The sequence below is a fragment of the Scatophagus argus genome, chromosome 5, assembly GCF_020382885.2.
Source record: "Scatophagus argus isolate fScaArg1 chromosome 5, fScaArg1.pri, whole genome shotgun sequence".
In the NCBI taxonomy this organism is placed as follows: Eukaryota; Metazoa; Chordata; class Actinopteri; family Scatophagidae; genus Scatophagus; species Scatophagus argus.
Genome location: NC_058497.1, coordinates 18,825,225 through 18,841,817, shown reverse-complemented (window position 1 = coordinate 18,841,817; position 16,593 = coordinate 18,825,225). Strand labels below are relative to the sequence as shown.

General features: G+C 41.0%; 1 protein-coding gene across 9 annotated transcripts in view; it reads right to left on the bottom strand.

The window, feature by feature from the left end:
* The window catches only part of ncam1b (neural cell adhesion molecule 1b), a 66,012-nt gene that overhangs the window by 3,420 nt on the left and 45,999 nt on the right, over positions 1–16,593 (bottom strand). For 5 of the 9 annotated variants that reach the window (XR_006843391.1, XM_046389410.1, XM_046389412.1 and 2 more), the window contains 10 exons: positions 15,130–15,280; positions 14,783–14,970; positions 14,368–14,464; positions 12,844–13,014; positions 12,002–12,130; positions 7,283–7,407; positions 6,427–6,607; positions 3,979–4,174; positions 2,111–2,227; positions 229–1,365 (listed from right to left, as the gene is read on the bottom strand). Coding sequence is in view for 8 of the 9 variants with exons in the window: in XM_046389410.1 (XP_046245366.1) it covers positions 229–1,365; positions 2,111–2,227; positions 3,979–4,174; positions 6,427–6,607; positions 7,283–7,407; positions 12,002–12,130; positions 12,844–13,014; positions 14,368–14,464; positions 14,783–14,970; positions 15,130–15,280 (2,492 nt within the window). In the remaining variant the exon portion in view is untranslated. Of the gene's footprint in view, positions 1–210; positions 1,366–2,110; positions 2,228–3,978; positions 4,175–4,220; positions 5,429–6,426; positions 6,608–7,282; positions 7,408–12,001; positions 12,131–12,843; positions 13,015–14,367; positions 14,465–14,782; positions 14,971–15,129; positions 15,281–16,593 lie in introns of those variants that run through there. The other 4 variants (XM_046389415.1, XM_046389416.1, XM_046389417.1 and 1 more) reach the window with 4 other exon arrangements.

Below are 16,593 nucleotides of genomic sequence, written 5' to 3'. Positions count from 1 at the left end.
ACACACAAGCATAAAAAAAACAAGAACCATCATATCACTCGACTATCACAGTGCACAACATCTTACTATTAATTATCCCAATGTCATTACCACAGTTTTACCATTACAATATTTCATATTGTGCGGTCAATGGCAAGATGCGGTGGTGAATGAATGGGCGTACATGTTACGCACACGCTCACACACACACACACAAGCACACAGATAAACCTCTAGAGGGAGCCGTACTCATCGTTGACAGGAGGAGCAGTCTTGGCCAGAGTCTCTGATGCCTCCAGAACTGGACCTGAGGGGGGGAGGTCTGCTCCGTCTCCATTGGGCAGAGAGGGGGCAGAGGGCGGGCTCTCTAAGCTAATAAGGTCCGCGGGGGGCAGGAAGGGTCGTTCTGTGCCGTTTGTCAGCTCTAACTCTAAATTCGCACTTTTGGGTCCCAAGTCTGGGGTTAGAAAGTCATACGTGTCTGACAGCGGTGTGAACGGATCGCTTGAGGTGAGTGCCTCAACACCGGTGGGGACAGGAACAGAAGTAATAGGAGTAATAGGTAAAGGAGAGGGGACATCCGCGACTAGAAGAGCAGATTCTTCAGCATCCAGATCTTTAAGAGCACTGTGCATCACTGCAGGAGGGCCAGTTGCTGCATCTTTGGCAGTGGGTATGTTATCATCAACAGTTTGGTCAGCTGGTTTACTACTCGCGCCAAAGGCTGTAAGGCCACACCCACTGGGATCTGGGGCAGCTGGATCTGAATCGGGGTTTGTTTTGGGGGGAGCAGTGCTTGCTAGAGTGGAGGCAGTTTGAGCTGGTGTCTCGGTGTCTAAAGCCACAGCGTGTGGCTGCACAGGGGGCTTTGTGGCTGGTGGGCTCGGAGCAGGTTTCTTGGTGTCATGGGTGGCAGAGGACAATGAGGAAGACGCTGCCAGTGGAGAAACAGGGGGGCTACCTTTAGCATTCAGAGCGGCAAGTTTAGGAGAGTGTCTACGTTTCGGTGGTATCGGCGTCCCAGATTTTTGAGCCGTAGTCCATTCGGGGGTAGAAGGAGGAGGGGTGGCCATTTTCTCCTGTTCTTCCAGGCTGTTACTTCCTCTTCGTTCTACTAACGGGACCATTTTAGCTTCGACGGCGGAGGTGGAGATGAGGGGTGTCGACGGGGCAGTGTTCGACTCTGGGGTCGGGGCCGGGGCCGGGACAGGGGTGGGTGAGGAGTTTAGGGGGTCGTTGGCGGGGGTAGACAGGCTACAAGTGAGGGTAGTGGTCTCGCTAGAGGGGCTGTCCTGAGCGGGGTCAATTGTTGCAGTGGCTGTGTCAGAGTTGGTGGCTACGGAGGAGAGGGTGTCCAGTGCCAGAGCAGCAGTGTAAGCCGCCAGCCTGAGAGAGCAGGGAGAGAACAGAGACACACAGACTAGACACCAGGGTGACTGTGACAGAGGAAGGGTGGCCCGGACGACAGCATGCAGAGGGATTAGTTGGCTTTAGAAATTAACACAAACATAGACAGAGCAACTGAAAAACAGAAACTAGTAAGCCTAGTGAGAAAAAGAAACAAAGAAAAAGAGGGCGTCATGCTGTGAGTGGACACTAAAGGATACGTCCCATACACACACCAACATGGAGTACACTGACTAGGAAAACTACTGTACTAAAGAGCACCAGTCTTCCTTCAGAAAAGTACAGCACCACGCAGAGCCACCTATTAGGGTTAAACAGTACCAGTGACAATCTCATACTGTGTCATCTAATTTTTCCAGCCTGCTGATATGACAGATGGACTTGCTGAGGTTGTCAAATGGCTTCGTATGAGCTGACCACACTCAAGGAGACAAAAGCCTTTCTGTGTCTTTAACTGGTATTGCTTCAACCTTGATAAAATGAGACAGAAAATCTCCAAAGGCTGGAGACGAAACACAAAGTGCAGTAATCCCTCTTAAAGGGTATAAAAACAAAAGCAACACGGTCCAGTGGACTCCACTCAAGAATGACCTGAGCTTCTCAATAATTTCGAGGGTCAAATTTTGTCCTGCTGAATAAGGTAATTATTCTTTGAAGTGGAGTGCAATGCACAACAGTTAAAAGGACTTGAGCGGTAAAAAGTCTGCGTGTGGTTTTTACTCACTCTGGCTCTGTGAGAGGCGTGGTTTCATTGGGTTCTGTGGGTCCTGCTGCATTGTGATTGGCTGCGCACTCATCCTCTGTTCTGACTTCCACTATCGGCTCTTTGGACTCATCTTTGCTGCGGGTCAGAGGGACACATCTTGGTAGGTTAGCTCACAGTCGACAGGTTATCGTGTCTGCCACAATGAGCGTTAAGAAAAGTGACGCGAGCGCAGTGGACGGCGCTTAAATTAGAAAAAACATAAAGTAGAAAAATAAAAAAAAAGGGGGGCAGCCCTGGCCTGTGGCTTGTGATTGGAAGGTCGCTGGTTCGATTCCCCCAGCAGACGGGCAGGAAAAATTTGAGTGTGGTGGAGTGATAATGTCCCCACCCCGCATTAGCCAGCTGATATGCCCTTGAGCAAGGCACTTAACCCCCAATATATGCTCCCCAGGCGCTTGATGCAGCCCTCTGCTCCTGTGTGTTTCACTGCATGTTGCATGTGTGTGTGTTTCAATCAGCGATGGGTTAAATGCATAGAAGTCATTTCCCAGCTTGGGATTAATAAAGTAACTTAAACTTAAATTAGATTAAGTCAATGGATGACCTTCAGTCAAATCAGCCTCGATACCTGAGTCGACCGGCTCACGTGAAAGAAGCACATGTGGCTGTCTTTTAGTGAAACCGGCAGCATGAAATCTGGCACAAATCAATATGCGAGACAACCTCCCACTCGAATTGATTCAGTTTTTTTGTGTTACATGATTTGGTCAGCGCTTCACTCAAACCCAGCATCCTTTATTTTTTTTCCACTGAAGGAGAAATCCACTCTAAAAACTTGATCTCATTTAAGGTCCTATTTTATTGACTTGTGCATTTGTGCTGTTCCTGTGGATACTGACTGAGTGGACCGTAATGCACTGCTGTCACCAGACGTGTTGATTTTGCTCAAGAGGCACTTTGTTTTTCTTAACAGAAAACTCTTTCCATGTTATCTCCTCATTTATGAGCCTAAACATAAAACCTGCAGCTAGAAATGTTCATCATCTTCAGCGTCGGTCCTTGAAAGGCCCCTCGGGGGGGGAGGAATGTAGAAAGTCTTTAATTTAAGCAGAAATACAGCTGATGTCCGCAAAATGTAGACAACAAAAAGATGAATTAGAACAGCTTAATCTAGACAGAAGTAATGCCTGGAAGACATTTAACATCAAAGGCTGATTACTCATGATGACAGGATAAAATAATTCATATAATTAAAAATAAAACGGATCAAATAGTTTTTCACCAAATTCCACCAGCAGTCATCTACATTTCATCACTCTTTTTTCACAACGAGAAATTTTAACTTGATTTTTCCTTATTCAAATGGGAAGATCAGGGATAAACTTAGTACAATATTCACTCTCCTTAAAGCTCCATCAACTCCTGGTTGAAACATGCGGCTCTTAATCCACTATATTCTCTAGTAAAGTTGCTATCTTTGCCTGTCGTTTGGTGCCGGACAGGTTGCGTATGGAGCGTGTATCACAGCTTGTTTGCATAAAAGAGCTATCTGCTCTGACTGGAAACAATAAGACTGAAACGACACTATAAACAAATCCATCATCAGAAAGCTGATAAAAGCTGCCGAGAGCTGAAATGAGCTGTAGTGTTGTCTCATAGTTCTCAGCGTCTGTCACTCACCCGATTCATTTTTAACATGGAAATACTGATTAGAGCCACTTTAAAAACACCCATGTTGCCAATTTGGGGAATTAATATGCATTTATGGTGACGTTAATAATGAAATTTTCCACCTACGGTATAATGAAACTTTAATTTTAATCTGGCCAAGGCGCCCTGTTTACAAGACTGTTGGACTATGTGTAATTATTGCCGCTGATACTCACACGAAAGCCGCCTTGCCCTCCTCCACGTGTCCTTTGGTCCCAGTGCCCGATTTGCCGCAGAGGCACATGATGAGGCCACATTTGTTGACAAAGTAACAGGTGACATCCACAGCCAGCAGCAGGAGTACAAATACTACAACAAGGATTCCTGCCCACAGCATGATGCCCATGGAGAGCGCTGCCTCATCACCCAAGTCTGCCAGACAGGAGACAAGAGAAGGAGAGCGCTGAACAACTGGGGCGTGACACCATTTTATGGCAACAGCCATGAACAACTGAATCAAGTTCCGCTTTGCTACTGTAACCACCATAAGTTTCATAAAACAGAAACAACTCACCTGCTACGAGCCCTGATAAATTCTAGTTGGCTCAGTATGAATTTAGTTGCAGTGTGGTGTGTTAGTGTAGACAGCTGCGTGGCTTGTGTTCAATTATTTATAGAACTTCGTTTCAAAAAAAGAGGCATGTTAAGGAATTTATATGCGACCGGCTGCCCTTTAAAAAGACAAAAAAAAAAGTATATGGTAACAGAGAGAATTGCAAACCAAATACTTTGGACAAAATGAACATTTTTCAAATATCACAACAGGAAAAGATGTATCTTCAGTGTTTGTGTGTAAAGTCCATTTTAATTATAGCTGAAGACTGCAGACAAAAATATATCCAATTATTTCACAGTGATTCCAATAACTGACAAGTAATCAAGATCGGCTAGAAAATAAAATGCAGCTGAGTAAAGCACCCTCCAGTACAAATGTATAAAAACAAGTGTTTTTGAATGATATTTGAAACACATTTCATGCATGTGAAATAACATTTTTTTGAACATGGTTTCCTTAGTGATCAGCACAAAAATAAGTTTCCTTATGATAATTCTGTATACAGCTTGTGAAAGTGAGCCAATAATAATGTTACATTTATCAGTTAGGCTTTTCTGTTTTCAATAATGTAAACGTTAAAGTTACAAACCTTTACAGTACATATGCATAATTTTGTAAGTGATCAAAGAATATGATACAGTTTTTATGTAAACGGACAGGCCCAGCACTCAGCCTTCATTCTGTTCTAAGTGCTATTTTTTTTCAATCTAACCTCATTTCAATTCCACTATTGTTCATTACGGTAAACTGGCACTCCTCTCTGTTGTCTAGTACTGATGACTAACTGTGCTAATGCTGAGCAGAGTGAATCTGGAGGAGGCGTCGGATATCCACTGCCTTTGCTTTCTGAATCTACATAGCACCCTTTTCTCAGAGACATATCTGTCATGGACAAAGTCTGTTTTACAGAGTGGAGGTGTCCAGAGAGACAGCCAGGCCAAACAAAGGCGAGCTCTCCTCTACAGCTGTGGTGTGAATTTGCGGTGCACACTATGAGAGCAGGAGTACAGTGATGAGGGACAAGATGAGTGATACCAAAGTGCATTTCACAGATGAACAGCCCTGAGTGGCTGAGGGAGGGGGTCAACACAACCCCGAACACACCAAAATGCACACAGGTCGGGACGAAAATGTTGAAGTGGTCCACCACACCAATGTCCAGGACCAGGCAAGAGAGCAGGAACATTGAGAAGAGAAAAAAAGGAAGAGGACGGGGGGAAATGATGGGAAACAAAGAGGGGGGGAAAAAAGAGAAGGGTGGGGGGAAACAGAGGAAGAGAAAGTGAAAATGTGTCAAGTCTGAAAACCAAAAGTGAAAAATAAAATAAAATAAGAAACTGATTTCTTGTACCGAGGAAGGAGAAAAATACAGCAACACATCAAAGCAAAAGCACAGCACAAAGGGGACAAGTACGGCGTGTTGGCTAGATGGTGACTCAGTGGAGGGTGAGTAGGAAATGCTTTAAATTTGAAGATGAATTAGAGAAGAAGTGAGAGGAAGACGTAATGATCTGATCAATGTTTTCAGCAAAGCAATCTGCATTGTCTACTACTCAAAGGGAATATGACAACCTGTTTAGTTTTTGCTGGTAAGAAAAAAAAAAAAAAAAAAAAAAAACCTTCATGTGAAGTTAAGACCTTGAGGTTAATGAGTGGTTATCAACGGCCAATTTAAAGGCTGCTTCCGCACAGGGACCAAACTATTTACTCTTGCTGCTATTTAAACGGTAAACAAAGCTACAGTCATTCAGAGGAAATCATTTCATCCTCTGTGGAAGGAGCCTGTCCCAGTTCTGTGAGCACAAACTCAAGCTCATTTAGAAAGGGCTGTCAAAACTTTAAAGTGAGAAAATTCAGCTGGAAAATCATTTCTGGTTCACCGCCATCCAGGAAATCTTTTTTTTTTTTTTTTTTTTTTCCGTGTAGATTTATTTAGTTGTCATTCACCTTTCAGAGCTGGAGAGTTAAAAATAGACCGTGACGTTCTGGTTTTGAGCTTTGAGTTTGGCTCCTCAGTATTTCTGGCTGTTTAGTTCCAGCTGAGTGTGAGCGACCTGTGGGAGGGTACCTGGGATGGCGTCTGGCTCCGTGGACGTCCTGAAGGACATGGTTGCTGGCTCGGACTTGCCCTTCTGATTCTCTGCCACCACATACACGTTGTACTCCGTGTCCCACTCCAACCCGCTGAGAACCACGTACTCGCTGCCGCTGGGCAGCCGGATTTCTGGTTTCCATTCTGAAGCCTGCAGCTGCGGACACACGGAGATACGCGGCACATGCATTTAGGGCCACTGATTCAGTCTTGATCAATTAATTGTTCGGTCCACAAATGTCTGAAATTAGTGAATAATGGCCATTTAAGAAAGCGCCAACCGGCAGTTTACTTTGTAATAAAGAGAAGCAAAAAAATTCTCACACCTGAGAAGCATGAGCCATCATGTTTGTCACTTTTTCTTGAAAACTGGCTCAAAATAGTTGCTGATTAATTTTCCATCCACCAATTAATCAGCTAATAGTTTCAGGTCTATGTGTATTAACACATTTGCATGAAGGCTCGACCACAACAGAATTAGACTCTCAATTTTTACATTTCAAATAATGTTTTTGAAGATGTCAGAACTCTGGAGCTTTATTACAATTGCCATAAGGACGGCCACTAACTTTCATTATTTTCAGTGACGGTTAATCTTCCAGTTAAAGTCTCTATCAGCTGATGAACCTTTGGTATATGAAATGTCAGCAAAACAGTCACAAATGCAGCTAACAATTCTTCAAACAATTCTAAAAGAATACCAGGAAATACTCATATATGGGAGGTTAGAACCAGAGAATTCTGGCATTTTGCTTTAATGATCTATCAGTTACTGTAACAGTTGCCTTAGCTGACACAAACAGTTAATTTCAGCTCCAGTTGTTATACTCACTGGTTTATAGCGGACGAGATAATGTAAAATGGGCGAACCGCCGTCGTCCTGCTTGATCCAGCTAACTTTGAGGGAGTTGCCTTTTGGTTGAAGTGCCCCTTCAAGTTTTGGAGGATTTGGATTCCCTATAGGCACACAAGAGCAAGATGCATATTATTTAAAGGTTCGTCTCAAAGATGCAGAGAACCAGTCCACCAGTACCTTTAAAATTATAGAGCAAAGAAACAAAAACTTGATTATAAGTTAAAGCCTTAAGTTTGAAACTGGCCTCTTTGTTGTTGTCCCTTTAAGTGACTTGGCCTTCCTTAATGGCTTGCCTCAAGATGGCATGTCTCAAGTCGGACTAATTACCAGATGACACACAGCCACATGCTTATCTGATTCAGTTGCTGAGTGACGTTCCTCCAGTGTCATTCAAGGCTTCAGGGAAAAAGTGTTATTTCTCATTGAAATGTTTATGTGGGATTTGCATATCACAGCATAATAAATGGGTTTGCCTGTAAAGATAAACACGTTATGAAATATGTGTTCAGTACAGCCTACTTGTAATGCACTAAAATATAAAGTCGATGAGAAATGTATCAGATGGCAGCTGTAAGACAACAGATTTATTTAATTGCCGTCTTTCAGTCTTTGTATTCTTTTCAAAGAAAGCGTCTGATTGTGTTCCTCTGATCTGAGAAGTTCTTCAACGTTCAGTACTCGAATGCGTGTTGTTCTCCCTTGAAGGCACATTATCTGACAGTTGGGCCGCATTTCTTACCATGTCAGTGATGTCCGGTTCTACGTATCTGTAGAACTTCAGGAACTTCAGGCACCTGGATGTCTCCTACTTTTATGTGATACTGAAGTTCTGAGGCCTGGACTTTTATAAGTAGATACTCAAAAAATAACACTTTAACGTGGACATGATCTTACTGTTAAGCAAAGTTTAGATTAATGTAAGTGATTTGGTTTTGTTATGCGTTGCAGTTCGGGATGCATATGTGCTCAAGCCTGTGGAAAACTATGCATGAGCTTCATGAAAGTTATGATAAGGATTATCAATCAAAGGTGTGCGGTCTGCATGTTTCTCAACCAACTATTTAGTACGTATTGCCTGGTTTCATCTCCTCTACCACTGCTGTGATCTTGTCTTCGAGAAAGTGTGATTTTCTTTTTTGGTCCGTGGCTATTCCTGACTAAACCTTCATTTGTGTTTTAAATTATATTAGAGGGGGAATAGCAAGGCAGGTGCCATCAATTTAAGTTGATTCGAATTGATTTATGCTCAGCGTCCTATGAATCGAGCGTAAACACATCATTGGAAATAATCGTAAAACAAAGTTTTAGGACAAATTCAAGATTTCTTTTCCACAAATCAAATTTCTTAAATTTGGCAGCACTCAGTGTAGACTTCTAACTAAAAGCTGGTTTCCAGTCATTTTTGATTGCTAAGTGATGTTTGAGAAACATCTTAAGTAAATTATTCAGTCCCCTTACAAGAATCATTGCCAAAGTACGCAGCTTCTCCTTCCCAGCAGCTTGTTGGAATCATCCATTGTGTTGTCTCCTCCAGTCTAAACTACTGTAATGCATTGTGCTCTTCTTTAAGCCAAGAAGCTGTAGCACATGTACAATTAGTTTAAAATTCTGCTCATGATCATAACTACAGTATGTGCTGGCTTCAGTTCACTGGCTTCCTGTCAGATTTAAGATTGAAATCAAAATCCTTCCAATTACTTGTAAGGTGTTTCGCAATTTGGCTCCATCATATAATGAGTGAGTTTCTGTTCACTGTGCAAGTGCAGCAGACCTCCATTTTTTACTTGTCTCTGGCGTAAATATTTCTTCAGTTGCTTCATTGTTTGTACCAAAAAGCACTTAACTGTGCTGTAACCCTGGCTTAACAAAGTGCAGACAACCAACATCATGATTAGTTCACATTCTCTATCTCATACTATTGCTTGCCTCCAAGACCCTGTTAAATTGGTCTAAAGTTAGTTGATTTAGATTTGAAAGCATGGGATTTAGGCTTAGGTTAAATATGCTAAACAATATGGAGGATACATTGCACAGAGTAGCTTATTGCTCTCAGCATGAATACTAAAGACTCTTGAGAACCAGAGTAAATACAAAAAGAGGAGTGTTTCCTGCTGTTACGTGGGGGAGACATTGATTACAATTCATCTGCGATTAGAAGAAACTGTTTATTACACACTTGATTTATAGTAAGACATCCTATAAGCAGGAGAGGCAACATCACTTTAGGTAGTGGGCTATCAATACTATCTGAACGGTGCTGATATTAAACACTCCTGACTGTGATATACTACCGGTGTATTACTGTGAAGACAGCTCTGGCTCTCTCTCATTTATCCTGCTGAGGCAAATGTCTACATGACTGATGAATAGGATGGAGGTAGACATGTATTACATGATTGCATAGGAGCAATTAATGTGTTGTTTAACTGGGGGTTTCTCCAAATAAAGTTAGGTATCTTCTTTCAGAAGTCTGCAAGAGTAAGTTACCTTCTGCAGAGAGGAGGGGGACATCAGAACCATGCAAGCCAATTAACAGTCACAGTCACGTGAAATGATATGTGAGAGATAGACAGAGGAAGAAGTACATGAAAGACAGAACAGGCAAAACATAGATACAGGTAGGGGACAAAAATAACAATATGGAGTCACAACAAAGACTTTCATACTAATAAACACAAACACAACAACTGAACTGCATAGAAAGTCCTCTGGAAAAAGTGAAGCAGACATCTAACAGCTTTATCATCTTCACTTAAGAGATTTTTCAATTTGCAATTCAACTAATTAATCAATGCTGATGGGCCTAATCCAAAGGCAAACATTCCCAAATTGCAGCAAATAGCGGGAACCAGAGGGGAAAAGCATTTGGAATGCAGAGATCTGGCGCTAATATATACTGTCACTAAGCCAACTAATTCAGAAGCTACAAATCAAAATGATATCAATATACATATTTGCATTCTCAACTGGCAACGGAAAGAGGGAGGGTGGAGTAAAATGTACAGGCAATGGGCACAGAGGACTTTGAATAGGTGACCAGGCCATACAAGGTCACACTTTCTGGAAAAAAAAAGCTTTGCATTGATTTAAAACTATCACAAATGCTGTTAATCAGCAGGGATGACGAGGGTTATCCTACAGGGAAAGAAACAGCTACAGCAGTAACTAATCATCTATTATCCTCACGACAGAACAAACCTGTGTCTCCAGAGAAAAAATGAAAAATGTCGTCTAGAGACATAAAAGAGAAAATATCAGGCAATCAAAATCAGTTGTCTGCACACATGACTACCTGAAACTCTTTAATAACACTTCACTGAAGGGTTTAGCAAGACTCATTTCTGGCAGACTGCACCAAGAAAGGAAAAGGAAACAAAACATTTCATTTAATGATTGCGACATTTAAGGTCAGAACGGTCGGAAAGAGGCAGCCCACGTGAAACTGAAACACAATGCTTCAAAGGTGGTGCAACGAGAAAATCATTTTTCAAGTGAGTTTCATGGAAATATTCCAGTACTGTATTTGGCCACTTGATCTTAATTGTGATCGTATAAGTGACTATGTTATGGATTCCTTTAACCAGTAAAGTCAGATGTTAACAACAGAGCGACAAAGCAGTTATAGCAAAGCTGAAATGGGCGACAAAATGGCAGAGAAGTGCATTAATAAAAAACGTCTTGTTCGTTAAATCTTAATGCATTGATCGGAGCGGGATTAAATTAATAACAATTTAACACTGATGAGCAGTATTTAAAACCACCCAACAGGTGAAAGTTAAAATGAGAGTTGAGCAAAAAACAAACAAAAAAAAAAAAAGAGATGAATGACTTACTTTTGTAAGTGTGGCCTGATGGATACAACAGACAGATGAGCAAATGGATAAAAAAAATACATGATTAAAATGATAAGATATGAGGAGATGATCAGCACGCAGACAACACTGAATCATGTTAAAAAATGAAAGTGGGATCAAGTATGAGTCAACAGACACATTCGGTGTGAAGCCAACAGAGAGGAGCAGTCTGTCCTTCCAAATACATGCCATCCAACAGAGGGGGCTAAAAACTAACTAATGTGCTCAAGATTCACTACAAAGTGGGTATTTAAAGAACCAACTCTGTTTTATATTCCACTTCAAGGTTTGCAGGCTCACAATGAGAACAAAATACTGTACAACTGTGGACTTTTAATTATTGTGTGACTGCATCCATGTGTGACCCATGTGGTGAAATCAAAAAAAGTGCAATTTAATTTAATTTAAAATGTATAAAATAGCAAAAATAGTGTTAAAATGGTCTTCACTTCAGGTCAAAAATGTTTCCTAGATGAGCTCAAATCTCAAGTTCCCTTCATGTAGAAACTAAACAAACAACACCAGGAAGTTAGTGAGTCAGTTCCTGTTGTCAGTTTTGCTCCCTGACAAATTTAAAAGAGGACACACTGAGACTAAAAAGACACTGTTGGAGGCTTTTGTGACTGTGTCCAAACAGCCTCAGTGGTGACTTCTGTGTTGCTGTCCAGCATACAAACTTTTCTCTTCAATGAGCTTAAATCAGTAATGGGATGGACAGGCACTTCTTACTGCCAGACGCAGAAGAGAGGACCTCGGGTACTATGTTTGTGAAGACAAAGGTCAGAAAGGTCTGACGAAATCTCTACAATGTGCTCTAAAATGTGCATCATGGGCCACTTACGGACAGGCTCTGTCTTGAAGAACTCAGCGGGACTCCTCTCTCCTTCACCCTTGCCGTTGATGGCTGAGAGCTTCACTTCATAGCTGGTCTCTGGCTTCAGGCCTGTGATAGTCACCTCACTGATGGAGCCTGTTACAATATATCAGAGGCAGTGCAATCCCTGTTGAGAACACCTTGATAATTTTGATTAGCGGTAAAACAAACGCAGCCCCTGTTCAAACAATACATGCATAATTAATTCCGTCACGAGCAAACACTGATTAGCTCGATTATCGTTTCATTCAGACAATGTTTAAACGGCAGATAAATCTATTTAGAGATGGTCTAAAGGGTCTAAACCCAGAGATACACAGAAACAGACATAACTGACAGCTGTTTTAAAATCACCGTTGTGCAGCATGGAACATAAATGTTAAGATTATTTTCTACACATCATCAATTTTGCCTCTTTCATTTTAAAATAACATTGCTGTTATTTTTTTTATTTATTGCTTGATATTAGTGCAAGATTTTCATGTGTATTTATCTATTGTACAAGACTATAAAACAAAAATGTGACATGAAAATTTCTGTCTACAAATAGAAATGAAATGCCTTTCAAGACCTCAAAAAAAAGAACGAATGGCTTATGTTTTAAATCAATCACCTTATTGATATGGATATTTCAACAATATTGACGTGTCTTCATATAACAAACCTACGCAAAATCAAGTATAAAATCATAACAACAGGATAATCAAGATGCCACTGAAACAAAAACCTTTATCTTGATTTGTTCACAAAAGAAAACTCACATTTCTCCAAAGTGACACCATCATTCTTGTTTTGATTTGTGTTCTTACCATCCTGGACTTCAAAAACCCTGTGTACCCAGCTGCCCCTGCCCTGAGTCCTCCACTCTGCTCTGTATTTCAGGACAGGAACACCTCCGGTCGATTCAGGCTCCTCAAGCTGGATCTGTGCTGTAGTGGAGAAAGGTCTCACCTCGCTGATGGATGGAGCCGATGGTACCTCTGGCACGGGGAAGAAAAGCAGTGCAACAACAAAAACCGTAAGACTGCAGCCCACCAACGCTGGCAGACTCTGTTACTTCATTACACTAACAAACCTTGCAGCTCCTCATGACGTCAGTCACTGAATGCTGCATACTTTTGGCATCATTTCAGAAGAGGAACAATAAAGGTAGGAAAAACATCCATATGCTGTTTTGCTGACCCCAAGTCAGCATTAAATGATGATAATTGCACAGCGAAAACCACAAAATTTGATGACCCTTAAAGGTGTAAAAAAAAATATTTTAGATGCATTCAAACATTTTGCAGTCCGATAAGTGAAATCTAATGCAAGGTAATGTAAATATGCTTAATAAAATATCTTAATGATATATATAAGCAGATGGTAATGAAAGAGTTGCAGAATCAAATTGAATTGAGTTCAATTTTATGACTATGCCAGTCTAAATTTGTCTGACCTGCAGTATGTACACATAACATAACATGACAATTAATTATTGTTAATTTCTCATTTACATTCACACAAGTTAAGTTCGATAACACTGACCAACCAACCAAATGTTGGTTTGTCCATCGGTCTCTATTTTAGAGAAAATGACAATATTTAACCCATTTTGGCCATAAAGTGGTGGCTGATTTGACTTCACACATTCTGATGTGTCAGTGATTCAGTTCTACATTGAATCACTTTGATGGTTGAAATGAAAAGGCACCCTGTGATTACTGTGGTCGGCCGTGTTCTGCTCTGAGGGAAGAATGTGGTGTTTTCAATTCATTTACTTCTGATTGCGGGTTAAGGGCGACATTATCTCTCTGCTCTCTGTTCCATTTTGTCTAATGTGCTGGTGAATATGAAGTCTGTGGTATCAGCTTGTGGTGAAGTGCACTGACTTTGATAAATTGTCTTTCAATTCATAAGACATACATACTAAAACCTTGCAAGTGCACAACAATCTGTACTGTTTTATGAATGACATCCTCAGAGCTGTTGCATTTTCTAAACAACCAGAGGCAAGTTATGCGAATTATGTGATGCAGGTTATGTTGCCTTTTCATCTAAATCTAACATTCATCCAAACAAACAATTCTCTGTGTGATCTTGCATTGTGGTAGATGTTTTGGTCTAATGTGTTTTGAACACAGTGTGAAAAATCTGATCCTGATGTCTAAAGCCAGACGCATTTAACTTCACCAAAACTACAAATTATTCATATATTATATATATTATATATATATATATATATAGAGAGAGAGAGAGAGAGAGAGATATGAACATCACCAACAATCCTTCAAAAGTCGACCATGCGTATGAGTTCATAAGTAAACAACAAAGCAATGTGAATCACAACTGACCGGCTTGAATGAGGAGGAACTCCTTGGACTCTGTGCCCATCTCATTTGAAGCAGTGCAGTTATAGCTTCCAAAGTCATTTTCAGACTCCGGGGTTATCTGGAGGAAGGGGTAAAACGGCAAATATATGAAGGGCAGTGTAAACAGATGAACAAACTTGTGTGTCAAACACTCTGAAGGTGACCTTTTTGTTTGTCCATTAGAGTAGCCTATTTTTATTGTTGCTGTGAGCTTTCCTGCTGCTGAATTATTCAACAGATTTTTTTTTTTCCCCCACAATGGAGCTGAAAGGAAACCCTTCACTTGAAGTCTATGCTCATGAAATCTTGATGACATAGGGGGCGTGTGGGAGTGTTTATTTTATAGACTGTAAATTGTAGTGTGTGTGTGTGTGTGTGTGTGTGTGTGTGTGCTTACCTGAAGGTAGCTGGATGATGGAGTTCTGAAGATCTTCATATTGGTGGTGTTTGAGTTGGGGAGCTGCAGTCCATCTCTCAGCCACACAATAGATACATCACTGGGATGAGCCTTGACCTCACAGCTGATATTGACAGCATTTCCCTCCCAGGTATACACTGCCACTGCCCCATGGATCTTGGGTGCATCTAATGAAAAGAAATGTGTTTAATACAGAGCAATTTCTGGCAAAACAGTGTCTGGAAATATGCTGTGCTGGCAGACTTGTTGTAAAGCTACTTTTGAAGACACAGCAGACACATTTGTTAGGACAAAACATTTTTATTAAGAGAGAGGCAAATACTTACAGCGGACCTCCAGATATGCTGGTTGATCATCCTCTCCAATGGCACTGCGTGCTGTGCAGAGGTACTGACCAGCATCTGTGTACTTGACATACTTCAGAGTGAGGGAGGACACACGAGCATCACTCCTCACCATTACATTTCCATCCAGACTCTAAATGAGAGTAGAAAAAAATTGCTTGGTTTACTTTAAAAAAAAAAAAAAAAATAATAATAATAATAATAAAAAAACCCAAACCATTCACATCAGTTATTTTCCACAGCCATATTTGCACTTTTACAGTGCATAATCTTGCAGTAAGATGTGTAACCCAAAGGGAAGAATAAAGCCTGGCTTTAATGAGCAGAATATACTTTACATTCATGAAAAAGGGAGCACACCCTGCTCTGCGAAGATGTGGAAACATAAGGACACAGTTGACAGTACAGGGGAGCTTATCAATAATTGATGACAGAAGGCACCAGAAACCATCTAGAGCTTTTCACACGACGGCTTAGCAACTCGTGAAATACGCTGATGCATGACGCGAGACAGCAGAGCAGTACCTTAAAGACCACGCTTGCACTTTTATCTTGAAGACGCTTCAAGCTTTATGTCATTGCACACAATAATCTTTTTTTTCTTTTTTAGTAAAAAAAAATTCATATTTGAAGTTAATTACTTGGTGTGATTTGTGGTCTAGTAGGCTGCAGTGCTCAACAAACCAGCATTCAGCTAATGCCCCAGTTTCAGTGATGAAGGGCACATGCCAAGTCACATAGCATTTGAAACCAGGGAAATAACAACAGACAGCTGGCTAATGAGATGGGTAAATGACCTTCCTGCTCTAGAGATACCTGGTTTCATTAACACGATATGCAGAGTTACAACATCCGACAATAAGTGGCGTCTTGACCTTCAGGGTCAACAACTTCTGTGTTGTTGTTGTTGTTGTCATGTGACACTAAACTGTTGTCATACAGTTTCAGAGAGTCCACATTTTTCCATTTGAAATGTTTTCTTCACCGGGATATCATTAGTTAAAACATGTATTCTGTAGATTATAAGAAAAGCTTGATTTGGATGGATTTCAACATTTTATTAAAGCTGCTAATATAGTAATTGCAAAGGATGATGATTCTTCTCTGAATGCAGAAATGGTGCAGTTTATTTTATGGATTTGGGACATTCAGGTAATTTTACAAGTACTCTTTAATACAGCAAGCTTTGGTGTTTTTGTTTATTGTTCCTTTTAAATGGTGCTGCAGAACTGAATATCTAAGCGCTCCCTATTGGTTGCTTTCATGGCTCTGATCCAAGCTGCAGGCAAAACAATGGCACGGATGCTTTTACACATATTGAATTAGGGCCCAGTTTGGGCAGCCATGTAAGAGAAACCCTCGTTAGCTTGTATTCAGATTCAATAGACAAAGCATGTCTGGGGCATTCATTATGCATAGCGGGTAGCAAGACCAGGGCGACACTTA